The sequence below is a fragment of the Mobula birostris genome, chromosome 6 (assembly GCF_030028105.1).
Source record: "Mobula birostris isolate sMobBir1 chromosome 6, sMobBir1.hap1, whole genome shotgun sequence".
Taxonomy (NCBI): domain Eukaryota; kingdom Metazoa; phylum Chordata; class Chondrichthyes; order Myliobatiformes; family Myliobatidae; genus Mobula; species Mobula birostris.
In genome coordinates, this window is record NC_092375.1 from 117,658,203 (window position 1) to 117,673,690 (window position 15,488).

At 45.9% G+C, this 15,488-nt stretch overlaps 2 protein-coding genes across 3 annotated transcripts in view; one reads left to right on the forward strand and one right to left on the reverse strand.

Moving 5' to 3' along the window:
* The window catches only part of LOC140199310 (beta-galactosidase-like), a 48,828-nt gene that overhangs the window by 16,948 nt on the left and 16,392 nt on the right, over positions 1 to 15,488 (reverse strand). For both annotated transcript variants that reach the window (XM_072261145.1, XM_072261143.1), the window contains exons 4-6: positions 15,041 to 15,101; positions 5,188 to 5,282; positions 2,988 to 3,168 (exon numbers count right to left, since the gene is read on the reverse strand). In XM_072261145.1, the coding sequence (XP_072117246.1) occupies positions 2,988 to 3,168; positions 5,188 to 5,282; positions 15,041 to 15,101 (337 nt within the window). The remainder of the gene's footprint in view (positions 1 to 2,987; positions 3,169 to 5,187; positions 5,283 to 15,040; positions 15,102 to 15,488) is intronic.
* tmem169b (transmembrane protein 169b) overlaps positions 6,283 to 15,488 on the forward strand; it is a 462,028-nt gene continuing 452,822 nt past the window's right edge. Inside the window, exon 1 of the mRNA XM_072261148.1 lies at positions 6,283 to 6,293. The gene's annotated coding sequence lies outside the window, so the exon portion shown is untranslated. The remainder of the gene's footprint in view (positions 6,294 to 15,488) is intronic.

Below are 15,488 nucleotides of genomic sequence, written 5' to 3' on the forward strand. Positions count from 1 at the left end.
AAGGGCATATAATAGAGCAAAATTAGTGGGAAGTTAGAGGGTTAGGGAGCTTTAAAAAACCAGCAGAAGGCAACTAAAACAGTCATTAAGGTAAAGATGGAACATGAAAGTAAGCTAGTCAGGAACATTAAAGAGGATACCAAAAGGTTCTTCAGATACATAAAGTGTAAAAAAGAGGTGAGAGTGGATATCGGACTGCTGGAAGTCAATGCTACAGAGGTAGTAATGGGACAAAGAAATGGCGAACAAACTGAATAAGATCTTTGCATCAGTCTTCACGGTGGAAGACACTAACAGTATGATGGAAGTTCCAGGTGTCAGGGGTCATGAAGTGTGTGAAGCTACCATTACTACGGAGAAGGCTCTTGGGAAACTGAAAGGTCTGAAGGTAGATAAGTCACTTGGACCAGATGATGTACACCCCAGTGTTCTGAAATAGGTAGCTGAAGAGATTGTGAAGGCATTAGAAAAGATTTTTCAAGAATCACTAGATCCTGGAACGGTTCTGGAAGACTGGAAAATTGCAAATGTCACTCCACTCTTCAAGAAGGGAGAGAGGCAGAATAAAGAAAACGATAGGCCAGTTAGTCTGACCTCAGTGGTTGGGAAGATGTTGGAGTCAATTATTAAGGATGAGGTCTCAGGGTACTTGGAGGCACATGATAAAATAGGCCATAGTCAACATGGTTTCCTCAAGGTAAAATCTTGCCTGACAAATCTGTTGGAATTCTTTGAAGTAATAACAAGCAGGATAGACAAAGGAGAATCGGTTGATGTTGGATTTTCAGAAGTCCCTTGACAAGATGACACACATGAGGCTGCTTAACAAGCTATGTGCTCATGGTATTACAAGAAAGATTCTAGCATGGATGAAGCAGTGGCTGATTGGCAGCAGGCAAAGAATGGGAATAAAGGGAGCCTTTTCTAGTTGGCTGCCAGTGACTAGTGGTGTTCCACAGGGGTCTGGGTTGGGACCGATTCTTTTTATGTTATATGTCAGTGACCTGGATGATAGAATTGATGGCTTTGTTGCGAAGTTTGCAGGCAATATGAAGATAGGTGGAGGGGAAGGTAGTTTTGAGGAAGCACCCAGGGTATAGAAGGACTTAAGCAGATAGGGGAATGGGCAAAGAAAAGGAAGATAGAATACAATGTCTGGAAATGTATGGTAATGCACCTTGGTAGAAGAAAGGGTTGACTATTTTCTAAGTGGAGAGAAAATACAAAACAAACTGAGGTGCAAATGGACTTGAGACTTCTTGTGCAGGATTCTCTAAAGGACTAGAAGGGCCGAGATGGCCTGTTCCCATGCTGTAATTGTTATATGGTTATATGGTTAATTTGCAGGTTGAGTCTGTGATGAGGAAAGCAAATGTGATGTTAGCATTCACTTCAAGAGGACTAGAATATAAAAACAAGGATGTAATGTTGAGACTTTATAAAGCACTGGTGAGACCTCATTTAGAGTATTGTGAGTAGTTTTTGGCCCTTTAGAAAGGATGTGCTGAAACTGGAGAGGAGGTTCAAAGGAGGTTCATGAAAAGGATTCCAGGACTGAATGGCTTGTCATATGAAGAGCTTTTGATGGCTCTGGGGCCTGTATTCACTAGAATTCAGAAGAATGAGGGGTGACCTCATTGAAACCCATCGAATTGTGAAAGGCCTTGACAGAGTGGATGTGGAGAGGATGTTTACTATGGTGGGAGAGTCTAAGACTAGAGGACACAGCCTCAGGATAGAGAGAAGTCCTTTTACAATGGAGATGAAGAGGAATTTCTTTAGCGAGAGGGTGATGAATCCGTGGAATTCTTTGCCACAGGCAACTGGGGAGGCCAAGTCTTTATGTGTATTTAAGGCACAGGTTAATAGATTCTTGATTGGTCAGGGCATGAAGGGATATAGGCAGAAGGCAGGAGATTGAGGCTGAGAGGAAAACTGGATCAGCCAGGATGAAATGGCAGATCAGACTCAATAGGCCAAATAGCCTAATTCTGCTTGTATATCTTATGGTCTTATTAGGGTGTGGAGGGTGGGCTAGTTAAGCTTAAAGATGATTCGAAGATTTGTGGAGTTGTGGATAGTGTAGAGGGTTGTTGCAGGTTACAATGGGACACTGACAGGATACAGAGCTGGGCTGAGAAGTGACAGATGGAGTTCAACCCAGAAAAAGTGTGAAGTGATTCACTTTGGAAAGTTAAGTTTGAAGACAGAATACAGGGTTAATGGCAGAATTCTTAACAGTGTAGAGGAACAGAGGGATCTTAGGGTCCATGTCCTTAGATTCCTCAAAGTTGCCACGCAAGTCGATAGGGTGGTTAAGAAGGCGTATAATGTGTTTGCTTCATTTGTCAGGGAATTGAGTTCAAAAGCTATGAGGTAATGTTGCAGTTCTATAAACCCCTGGTTAGACTACACTTGGAGTATTGTGTTCAGTTCTGGTCGCCTCATTATAAGGAGGATGTGGAAGCTTTAGAGAGGGTGCAGGGGAGATTTGCCAGGATGCTGCCAGGATTAGAAGAGAGCATTTTTTTTTTACGAGGAAGGCTGAGTGAGCCATGGCTTCTCTCTTTGCAGCAAAGGAAGATGAGAGGTGACTTTATAGAGGTGTTCAAGACAATAAGAGCCATGGATTGAATGGATAGCCAGAGGCATTTTCCCAGGGTGGAAATGATTACAATGCGGGCGCTCATTTTTAAGTAGTTAGAGGTAAGTATAGGGGGGTATGTTTTTCTTTTACAGAGAGTAGTGGGAATGCACTGCCAGGGTTGGTGGGAGAGGCAGATACATTAGGGACAATAAAGAGACTCTTAGGTAAGCACATGGATGAAGGGAAGATGGAGGGCTCTGTAGGAGGGAAGGGTTAGACTGATATTTGAGTAAGTCAAAGGGTCAGCGCAACATTATGGGCTGAAGGGCTTGTGCTGTGCTGTTCTACGTTCTATGTTCAGTGTCGTATGTTATCTGAGGTGAGGCAGACGGGTACTCACTGGTGCCGAAGTCGATAGTGGCGTACATGCCCTGCAGCGTGCCACAGCTGAGCTCAGCAGGCCGGTTGCCGTCAGTGGTGAAGAGGAGGATGTCGGAGCCCAGGAGAGTCCGGATAATGTTGTGGAGGTGCCTCAGGTAGTCGTAATCACAGGTGAAGTAGCTGCCATATTCATTCTCCACCTAGACAGAACACAGACACTACTGATGGGATGACGGCGAGGGTCAACAGCGGCAAGAGTCGGCGAGGGGTGGTTGCCACTGTGGTCAGCAATGGGGGAGGGGTGCATCAGTGATCAGGGTAGGGACAGTTAGAGTTCCATAAGGGTGGGCAGAGGTGGATAGATAGGTTTTGGCCCTCTCACCAGCATTCTGAAGGGGAATCAACATGAGTAAGATGGGAGAGGGAGGTCAGTGAAGGTGGAAGAGGAGGTGACATCTCTGAGACCTGCAGGCTGATACAGTCAGAACACTACAGCACAGAAACAAGTCCTGCTGCCCATCTAGTCCATGCCAGCCCATTAGTCTGTCTTATCGACCTCACCTGGACTGTAGCCACCACACCACTCCTATTAAATGATGAAATCAAACTTACATCCACATTTCCACTGGTAGCTCATTCCACACTTTCAGCCTCTGAGTGAAGAAATACCCCTTATGTTCCCCTTAAGCATTTCACCTTTCACCCTTAACCCCAGACCTCTAGTTCTAGTCTCACCCAAACTTAGTGGAAAATGTCTGTTTGTATTGACCCTAACTACACCCCCCTCATAATTTTGTACACCTTCATCAAATCTCCTCTCATTCTCCTACACTCGATGGAATAGTGTCCTAACCTGTTCAGCCTTTCCCTATAACTCAGGTCATCAAGTACTGGCAACATCCTTGTAAATTTTCTCTGCACTCTTTCAATCTTATTGACATCTTTCCTGTAAGTAGGTGACCAAAACTGCACACAACACTCCAAATTCATCAACGTCTTGTACAAATTCAGCATTACATTCCAACTCCTATACTCAATACATTGACTTATGAAAGCCAATGTGCCAAAAGCTTTCTGTACGACCCTGTTTACTTGTGACGCCACTTTGAATGAATTATGGACCTGTATTCCCAGATCCCTGTGTTCCACCGCACTCCTCAGTGGCCTTCCACTCACTGTGTAAGTCCTACCCTGGTTTGTCCTCCCAAAGTGAAACACCTCACACTTGTTGCATTAAATGCCATCTGCCAATTTTCAACCCATTTTTCCAGCTGGACCAGATCCTGTGGCAAGCTTTGATAATCTTCCTCGCTGTCTACTGCACTCCCAATCTTGGTGTTGATCTAGGTTGATAATGGGGTGGGGGGGGGCGCAAATAAGTAGAGGGGGGAGAGTTGTGGAGGGTGAAGGGGTGGGTTGGTCGGGATGTCCCCCTCTCACCCGCTCACTGATAATGGGGTAGAGGGAGGGTCAGGCGGGGGTAGGCGGTTTGTCTCTGACGTGCACACTCAGACATCCCACCTCTCCCGGAAGTTCCGGGAGTCTCCCGCATAGTAATAGCGGCTCCCTGATGCCCGCAAATTATATACAATATCACAGAAATCAATTTTTTGAGAGCGAGCGAGAGAGAAAGAGAGGGTGCCATGGCAGAGTGTTCCAAAAAAAGAAAATATAAAAGGTACGTCACCCCAGACTACACTAAAGTGAACCCCTGCCTAACAGGGGTCAAAATAATGACAGTGTTACTCGCTGCACTGTTTGCTACAGTGACTTTTCTATTGCCCATGGTGGGTTAAAATGTAAAAGACATGTTGAGGTGAGTTTAACAGGTGTCATTCATTCATTAGCATAGCTAACGTTATTTAAACTAGCTGGCTAGCTGCTCAGGAGCTAATCTATTGCAGGCATCCCATCTCTCCCGGAAATTGATGGTGCTACCTCCCTGAAATGAGTTTTTGCAGGGTGGGATGTCTGCACACTGATGGTAGGGTAGGGGGAGGGTCAGGTGGGGATAGACGGTTTGACTCTGACATGCACACTGATGGTGGGGTAGGTGGTTTGTCTCTGATGTGCACACTGATGGTGGGGTAGGTGGTTTGTCTCTGATCTGCACACTGATGATGGGGAGAGGTGAGGGGAGTGATGATCACATGATGGGGGAGGTAAGAGATGTCAGTAGCGGGTGAGGGTCAGCTGTAGGCGGTTTGTCCCTCTCTCACCTGCACACTGATGATGGGCCCCCCATTCTGGTACAGAAATGGCTTCACCTTCGGCAGAAGAACAGCAAACCATTGATCCACGGCTGCCAGGTATCCTGAGGGAAGAGAGAGCAGCACTCTGAAAGGTCAGTGGGATCCGACAAACTTAGTGCGAATTTGATTTGGCGGGAGTCTGAGATGCAAGTGGTTCAGCGGAGAAAGGAGAACCAGTGGGGGGAGGTGAGGCGAGAAGGGTGGTCAGTAAGAATCAATGCCGACAGCGAACGTACACAGAAATAAATCAACTGAACTAGAAACTGCGACTGCTCTCTTCACCACCACACCCTCCCAACCCCTCCTCCCCCAATCCTTCTCCCCATGCCCTTCCATCCACTTTGTCCCCTCTCTACCCATTTCTCCTTCCCACCCACTTCCACACCCTCATATACAGTAAATGGTTGGGGCCTCAGGAGCACTGAGGTACAGAAAGAACTTGAGGTACAAGCCCATAACTCCCTTTCAAGTGGCCACAAAGGTGGATCGGGTGGTACAGAAGGCATAGGGCATGCTTGCCTTCACTGGGCAGGACACTGAGTACAATACGTGGGATGTTGCAGCTAGTTTTCACACTATAGGTAGGATGTACAGAAGTTCTTCAGGATGCTGCCTGGATTAGAGGGGATATGCTATAATGAAAGGTTGGGTTGCTTTCTCAGGAGCGCTGGATGTTGAGGACAAACTTGATCAAAGTTTATAAAATTAGGCATTTAAAGGATATAGAGTCATAATCTTTTCCCTGTGTGAAAATATCAAATAGGTTTACTGTGAGAGGGGAAAAGCTTAAAATAAATTTACGTATTAACCTCCCCCACCCACATACACACACACACAGGGCTATGGCTACCAGGGAAGATGATAGAAACAGATACAACAGCAACAATTGAGTCATTTCGACAGGCAAACGAACAGTAGGGAATGAAGAGAAATAGACCATTTACAGGCAGATGTGTAGTTAATGGCATATCCTCAAGGATGCCAGGACATGATGTGGATAGAGAATTAGTTGGCAGACAGGAGGCAAAGAGTGGGAATAAATGGGACCATTTCAGAATGGCAGGCAGTAACTAGTGGGGTACCGCAAGGCTCAGTGCTGGGACCCCAGTTGTTTACAATATATATTAATAACTTAGACGAGGGAATTAAGTGCAGCATCTCCAAGTTTGCGGATGACACGAAGCTGGGTGGCAGTGTTAGCTGTGAGGAGGATGCTAAGAGGATGCAGGGTGACTTGGATAGGTTAGGTGAGTGGGCAAATTCATGGCAGATGCAACTTAATGTGGATAAATGTCAGGTTATCCACTTTGGTGGCAAGAACAGGAAAACAGATTATCTGAATGGTGGCCGATTAGGAAAAGGTGCAACGAGACCTGGGTGTCATTGTACACCAGTCATTGAAAGTGGGCATGCAGGTACAGCAGGCGGTGAAAAAGGCAAATGGTATGCTGGCATTTATAGCGAGAGGATTTGAGTACAGGAGCAGGGAGGTACTACTGCAGTTGTACAAGGCCTTGGTGAGACCACACCTGGAGTATTGTGGCAACACACATCAAAGTTGCTGGTGAACGCAGCAGGCCTGGCAGCATCTCTAGGAAGAGGTACAGTCGATGTTTCAGGCCGAGACCCTTCATCAGGACTAACTGAAGGAAGAGTTAGTAAGAGATTTGAAAGTGGGAGGGGGAGGGGGAGATCCAAAATGATAGGAGAAGACAGGAGCGGGAGGGATGGAGCCAAGAGCTGGACAGGTGATTGGCAAAGGGGATATGAGAGGATCATGGGACAGGAGGTCTGGGGAGAAAGACAAAGGGGGGAGGGGAACCCAGAGGATGGGCAAGGGGTATAGTCAGAGGGACAGAGGGAGAAAAAGGAGCGAGAGAGAGAAAGGATGTGTGTATATAAATAAGTAACAGATGGGGTACGAGGGGGAGGTGGGGCATTAGCGGAAGTTAGAGAAGTCAGTGTTCATGCCATCAGGTTGGAGGCTACCCAGACGGAATATAAGGTGTTGTTCCTCCAACCTGAGTGTGGCTTCATCTTTACAGTAGAGGAGGCCGTGGATAGACATGTCAGAATGGGAATGGGATGTGGAATTAAAATGTGTGGCCACTGGGAGATCCTGCTTTCTCTGGCGGACAGAGCGTAGATGTTCAGCAAAGCGGTCTCCCAGTCTGTGTCGGGTATCGCCAATATATAGAAGGCCACATCGGGAGCACCGAACACAGTATATCACCCCAGCCGACTCACAGGTGAAGTGTCGCCTCACCTGGAAGGACTGTCTGGGGCCCTGAATGGGTAAGGGAGGAAGTGTAAGGGCATGTGTAGCACTTGTTCTGCTTACAAGGATAAGTGCCAGGAGGGAGATCAGTGGGGGGGACAAATGGACAAGGGAGTCACGTAGGGAGCGAAGTGCTACATATGCCCTTACACTTCCTCCCTTACCACCATGGTGAATAGTTTCAAACTCCTGGGTGTCAACATCTCAGAAGAATTGGAGTAAGGGGAAATATGAGGCTATCAGGCAGGAATTTGGAATCATAAATTGGAAACAGATGTTCTCAGGGAAATGTACGGAAGAAATGTGGCAAATGTTCAGGGGATATTTGCGTGGAGTTCTGCATAGGTACGTTCCAATGAGACAGGGAAAGGATGGTAGGGTACAGGAACCGTGGTGTACAAAGGCTGTTGTAAATCTAGTCAAGAAGAAAAGTTTACGAAAGGTTCAAAAAACTAGGTAATGATAGAGATCTAGAAGATTATAAGGCTAGCAGGAAGGAGCTTAAGAATGAAATTAGGAGAGCCAGAAGGGGCCATGAGAAGGCCTTGGCAGACAGGATTAGAGAAAACCCCAAGGCATTCTACAAGTATGTGAACAGCAAGAGGCTAAAACATGAGAGAATAGGACCAATCAAGTGTGACAGTGGAAAAGTGTGTATGGAACCGGAGGAGATAGCAGAGGTATTTAATGAGTACTTTGCTTCAGTATTCACTTGTTCTGGAGCTGCTCCAGCCTATGGTCAGGCCACATTTAGATCCCCTCCAGTCCGCCTACCAGCCCCAACTAGGAGTTGAGGATGCCATCGTCTACCTGCTGAACCGTGTCTACGCCCACCTGGACGAGCCAGCGAGGACTGTGAGGGTCATGTTTTTTGACTTCTCCAGTGTGTTCAACACCATCCGCCCTGCTCTGCTGGGGGAGAAGCTGACAGCGATGCAGGTGGATGCTTTCCCGGTGTCATGGATTCTTGATTACCTGACTGGCAGACCACAGTACGTGTGCTTGCAACACTGGGTATCCGACAGAGTGATCAGCAGCACTGGGGCTCCACAGGGGACTGTCTTGTCTCCCTTTCTCTTCACCATTTACACCTCCGACTTCAACTACTGCACAGAGTCTTGTCATCTTCAGAAGTTTTCTGATGACTCTGCCATAGTTGGATGCATCAGCAAAGGAGATGAGGCTGAGTACAGGGCTACGGTAGGAAACTTTGTCACATGGTGTGAGCAGAATTATCTGCAGCTTAATGTGAAAAAGACTAAAGAGCTGGTCGTAGACCTGAGGAGAGCTAAGGCACCGGTGACCCCTGTTTCCATCCAGGGGGTCAGTGTGGACATGGTGGAGGATTACAAATACCTGGGGATACGAATTGACAATAAACTGGACTGGTCAAAGAACACTGAGGCTGTCTACAAGAAGGGTCAGAGCCATCTCTATTTTCTGAGGAGACTGAGGTCCTTTAACATCTGCTGGACGATGCTGAGGATGTTCTACGAGTCTGTGGTGGCCAGTGCGATCATGTTTGCTGTTGTGTGCTGGGGCAGCAGGCTGAGGGTAGCAGACACCAACCGAATCAACAAACTCATTCGTAAGGCCAGTGATGTTGTGGGGATGGAACTGGACTCTCTGACGGTGATGTCTAAAAAGAGGATGCTGTCCAAGTTGCATGCCAACTTGGACAATGTCTCCCATCCAGTACATAATGTACTGGTTGGGCACAGGAGTATTTTCAGCCAGAGACTCATTCCACTGAGATGCCACACGGAGCGTCATAGGAAGTCATTCCTGCCTGTGGCCATCAAACTTTACAACTCCTCCCTTGGAGGGTCAGACACCCTGAGCCAATAGGCTGACTTATTTCCTGGCATAATTTACATATTACTATTTAATTATTTATGGTGCAACTGTATCGAAAAACCAATTTCCCCTGGGATCAATAAAGTATGACTATGACTATGATATATGGCCTCCTCTACTGCCATGATGAGGCTAAACTCAGGTTGGAGGAACAACACCTCATATACCGTCTAGGTAGTCTCCAGCCGCTTGGCATGAACATAGAATTCTCCAACTTCCGGTAATTCCCTCTTCCTCCCTTCCTCTATCCCTATTTCACTCTGCCCCCTCCCCCAGCTGCCTATCACCTCCCTCATAGTTCCGCCTCCTTCTACTACCCATTGTTTTTCTGCCTATCACCTTCCTGCTTCCCCTCCCCCACCCCTTTGTTTTTCAAATTACTGGTTTTTCAACTGGAACCTACCAGCCTTCTCCTTCCCCCACCCTCCTCCACCTTCTTTATAGGGCCTCTGCCCCTTCCCTCTTCAGTCCTGACGAAGGGTTCCGGCCTGAAACGTCGACTCATCGTTTCCACGGATGCTGCCCAACCTGCTGAGTTCCTTCAGCGTGTTGTGAGTGTAACTACAAAACTTAATTGATATAGTTGTTGAAGAAAGTGGAAAAATGAGTCTATCTGTCAATTGCAAAAAGACGGAATGTATGGTAATATCCAAAAAGAAGGAGAATCCTATCTGCAGGCTGAGAATAAACGGGGAAGACATAAAACAAGTACAGAACTTTTGCTACTTAGGAAACTGGGTGACATCAGATGACAGGTGTGACATGGACATCAAAAGAAGGAAAGGGATGGCAAAAGACACCTTTACGAGGATGAAGAGTATACTGACTAACACTAATCTAGGCATGACAACCCGCCTCAGAGTACTGAAATGTTACATTTATCCAGTTATGTTATATGGCTCAGAATGTTGGAAAATATCTAGTAACATGAGGAAATGAATTGAAGCAGCAGAGATGTGGTTTTTGAGGAGGATGCAAAGAATATCATGGACGAAACGAATATCTAACGAGGATGTCATGAACAAAGCAAGCACAAAAAGAGAAATAACGTATGACATCATGAAAAGGCAACGTAACTTCATTGGACATGTGATTAGGAAAGAGGAGTTAGAATGCACGGTAATTATGGGAAATATTGAAGGGAAGAAAGCAAAAGGAAGGCAAAGACAAATGATGATGGAGACAGCAGCCAGAGAACTGGAAATGAATACCAATGAATCGATCCACTTGATCCGAAAAAGGAATGTGTGGGCCATGGCAGTCAAAGCTCAGTCTGGGCACGGCACCTGATGATGATTGCATAGGGAAAGGTTCAATTGGTTATGACTTTATTCCCTGGAGCAAAGGAGAAAGAGTGGAGATTTGACAGAGGTATACAGAATTAAGAGGGCTTTATTTAGGGTAAATGCAAATAGGCTTTTCCCACTGAGCTAGAGTGAGTTTAGAACTAGAGGTTCTGGGTGAAAGGGAAATGTTTATGGAGAATGTGAGGGGAACTTCTTCACTCAGAGACTGAGGAGCTGCCATTGGAAGTGGTGGATGCGGGTTTGTTTTCAACATTGAAGAGAAATTTGGATGGGTACGTGGATGGGAGGGGTATGGAGGGCTATGGTCCAGGTGCAGGTTGACGGGACTAGGAAGATTAATAGTTTGGCGTGGGCTAGATGGGCCAGAAGGCTTGTTTCTGTGCTGTATGTCTCTATGCCTTGGTCAACACAGCCGTCTGTACACCACAGATTTACCATCCTTTGGCTCAAAAAAATATTCCTTATCTCCGTTTTAAAGGGAGCTCTGTCTATTCTGAGGCTGTGGCCCTTAGTCCTCGATTCCCCTACTATAGCAAACATCCTCTCCATATCCATTCTATCTTGGCCTTTCAATATTTGGTAGATTTCAATGAGATCCCCCCCTCATTCCTCTGAACTCCAGCGGGTACAGGCCCAAAGCCATCAACTACTCCTCATATACTAACCCTTTCATTACCCGGGATCCTTGTGAACCTGCTCTAGACACTCTCCAATGCCAGTACATTCTTTCTTAGATACGAGGCCCAACACTGCTCTCAATGCTCCAATTGTGGTCTGACCAATGCCTTATAAAGCTCCAGCGTTACATCCTTGCTTTTATATTCTTGCTCTCTCAAAATGAATGCTAATATTGCACTTGCCTTCCTTCCCACTGACTCAACCAGCAAGTTAACCTTTAGGGAATCCAGCACGAGGACTCCAAAGTCCTCTTGCACCTCTGATTTTTGAATTTTCTCCTCATTTAGAAAATATCCATAACCATACACTTCCCTATTTGATCTGGCACTTTTTTGCCCATTCTCCCAATCTGCTATGTCCTTCTGCTGACTGCCTGCTTTTTCAACACTACCTGCCCCTTCGCCAATCTTTGTATTGTCCGTAAACTTGGCCAAAAAGCCATCCATTCTGCCATCCAGATTATTAACATATAACGTGAAAGATAGCAGACCCAACACTGACCTTTGCAGAATATCACCAACCAGAAAAGACCCTCTTTGCCACTGCCAGATAGTCAGTCTTAGAAACATAGAAAACCTACAGCACAATATAGGCCCTTCGGCCCACAAAGCTGTGCCAAACATGTCCTTACCTTAGAAATTACCTAGGGTTACCCATAGCCCTCTATTTTTCTGAGCTCCATGTACCTGTCCAGGAGTATCCACCTCCACCACTGTTGCTGGCAGCCCAGTCCACACACTCACCACTCTCTGCGTAAAAAAAACTTACCCCTGACATCTCTGTACCTACTTCCAGGCACCATAAAACTGTGCCCTCTCGTGCTAGCCATTTCAGCCCTGGGAAGAAGCATCTGACTATCCACATGATCAATGCCTCTCATCATCTTATCAGGTCACCTCTCATCCTCCGTCTCTCCAAGGTAAAAAGGCCGAGTTCATTCAACCTATTCTCATAAGGCATGCTCCCTAATCCAGGCAACATGCTTGTAAGTCTCCTCTTCATCCTTTCTATGGTTTCCACATCCTTCCTATAGTGAGGTGACCAGAACTGAGCACAGTACTCCAAGTGGGGTCTGACTAGGGACCTATATAGCTGCAGTATTACCTCCCAGCTCCTAAACTCAGTCCCATGATTGGTGAAGGCCAGTGCACTGTATGCCTTATTAACCAGAGTCAACCTGTGTAGCAGCTTTGAGTGTCCTATGGACTCAGACCCCAAGATCCCTCTGATCCTCCACACTACCAAGAGTCTTACCATTAATACTATATTCTGTCATCATATTTGACCTACCAAAATGAACCACCTCACTACTTAACTGGGTTGAATTCCATCTGCCACTTCTCAGCCCAGTTGTGCATCCTATCAATGTCCTGCTGTAACCTCTGACAGCCCTCCACACTATCCACAACACCCCCAACCTTTGTGTCATCAGCAAAATTACTAACCCATCCCTCCACTTCCTCCTCCAGGTCATTTGTAAAAATCACGAAGAGTAGGGGTCCCAGAACAGATCCCTGAGGCACACCACTGGTCACCGACCTCTATGCAGAATATGACCGTCTACAACCACTCCCTGCCTTCTCTGGGCAAGCCAGTTCTGGATCCACAAAGCAATGTCTCCTTTGATCCCATGCCTCCTTACTTTCTCAATAAGCCTTGCATGGGGTACCTTGTTGAGATCTATATACACTACACCTTCATCAACATGTTTAGTCACATCCTCAAAAAACTATGCTGACTATTCCTAATCATATTATGCCTCTGTAAACGTTCATAAATCCTGCCTCTCAGGATCTTCTCCATCAAGTTACCAACCACTGAAGTAAGGCTCACTGGCCTATAGTTTCCTGGGCTATCTAATCCCTTTCTTGAATAAGGGAACAACATCTGCAACCCTCCAATCCTCTGGAACCTCTCCCGCGACCATTGATGATGCAAAGATCATCACCAAGGCTCAGCAATCTCCTCCCCCGCCTCCCACAGTAGCCTGGGGTACATCCCGTCCGGTCCCGATGACTTATCCAACTTTATGCTTTCCAAAGGCTCCAGCACATCCTCTTCCTTAATATCTTCATGCTCAAGCTTTTCAGTCCGCTGTAAGTCTTCCCTACATTCGCCAAGATCCTCTTCCGTGTTGTAAGTGTTGCTTTGATCCCAGCATTTGCAGATTATTTTGTGTTTTAAGTTTTGTAGTTCTTCCTCCACACTTGCAATTAACACAGTGTCATCCGCATATCTGAAATTATTGATGTTTTCACCGCCAACTTTGATTCTCAAGATATTTCTTATTTTTTGTAATATTGTCTCACTGTACACATTAAACAAATCAGGGGAGAAAACACACCCTTGTCTAACGCCTCTGTTGATTTTTGTAAACTGACTCACTTCTCCATCTATTCTTACAGCAGCAGTTTGTTCCCAGTACAGATTTCCCTATGCAATTCCCTGGTTTAAGACCGTGCTTTATTTTATCAATATAGTTACGCTGTTGGGTATTTTATTTCCTCCAGATTTTCTCAGAATGCAATGTGTTCCTTTAATTACATCATACAATCAAGTATTTCATTTCTGCTGTAATAAAAATACAGTCGATTTACAAGTTAGGCTTGTTGAATTAGCAATCGGATTTGTCATGGGAATATTCTTAAGAGAATGTGGGTGGAAGAGTAGGGTAGCCAATTTCTAGAAGGAGTGCAGAAATGAAGGAGGAGAATGGAAACAGACAATGAACATAGCAGAAAAACATGGTGAAACACTCACAGAACCCACTGGGAAGGACAGATACCACTGTCGGAAAATCCTCATACTGACAATGGTCTCAGAGAGAATATGCAGATAACTTCAGTTAGCCACGACCTTGGAGAAAGTTCAATATCTTTTTTTCTTGGACGTTGCAAGTATTTTTTTCCTGGGATGGGTTATTTCGTGCAAAACTGTTCTAGTAAATTATTGCTCCTTGGTGAACAGTAAATTTGCATAAGTGTGTCAGTGTTCAGACAAGTAACAGTCCTGCTTTCTCTTAGAAGGGACATTCAAACGGCTATGTTTGTGTTTACCTGTATCGTATTTACCCTGGATGTGTTTATTTATTGGAAATGGCCTTTTCACCATTATTCCCCATGCATTGCAGAGTTATGTTACTGTTAGCTTGTATTCACAGTGATACTATCTCAGTATGAGCTTACAGTGAGAGGGTTACACATACAGTATAACTCAGATCCTCAAGTCCCGGCAACATCCTGGTAAATTTTCTCTACACTCTTTGAATCTTATTGGTATCTTTCCTATAGGTAGATTACCAGATCTGCACACAATACTCTAAATTTGGTCTCACCATGTCTTATATAACCCTGGCAATGTTGTTTCAGTTCCCACCAAAGATGTGGATGACCCTGTGTTTACTCTCCTTCCCTGGAATCTCTAGCACTGCTCCTCACCTCCTGCAACCTCACCTCCCCCTGACCTTCCTCATCCTTCCTGGAATTCCCATAATCGGCCAGCTGCTCTGCTGCTTCAAGCCCCATGGTTCTGTCTCCTCAATCCGTGTCACCAACAGACACTCCACACCCAGCCTGTGTTTCCTCTCCTAAATTGTTTCCTGGGTATCCTTCTCCTCTGCTCTAACTCTGTCCCAGAAACTCCTACAAACAATGTCCACTCTGACCTCATTCCAGCACGCCCGTTAACAGAGATACCTTACTTTCGTCAGATGACCGTAAACTGATGGTTGGATCTTGCAGGAGCCAGGCTGGGAGGCCACCCTGAAATCAGAAATGATAAAACTCAGAACTTCAGACACAGAAGCAATGCACTGTGACTAGAACACAGAACAGTACAGCACAGGAACAGGCCCTTCAGCTCATCCTCTGTGCTGACCAAGATGCTGTCTACCTCCATTCCCTGCCTGGTCATCTGCCTGTCCAACTGCCTCAAACACTGCCATTGCATCTGCCTCCACCACCTCCCCTGGCAGCTGATTCCACACAGCCATCAGTGCCTCACACATCCCCTTTTAAATATCCCCCTCACTTTAAACCCTTGAGTATTCACACTCTACACAGTGCTTATGAGGAGGGTTTCGCTGTGTTAGAATTTGGTACCTGGATTAAGACAATTTTTCCATCTGGTTCAATTCCTTTGCAGTTTTA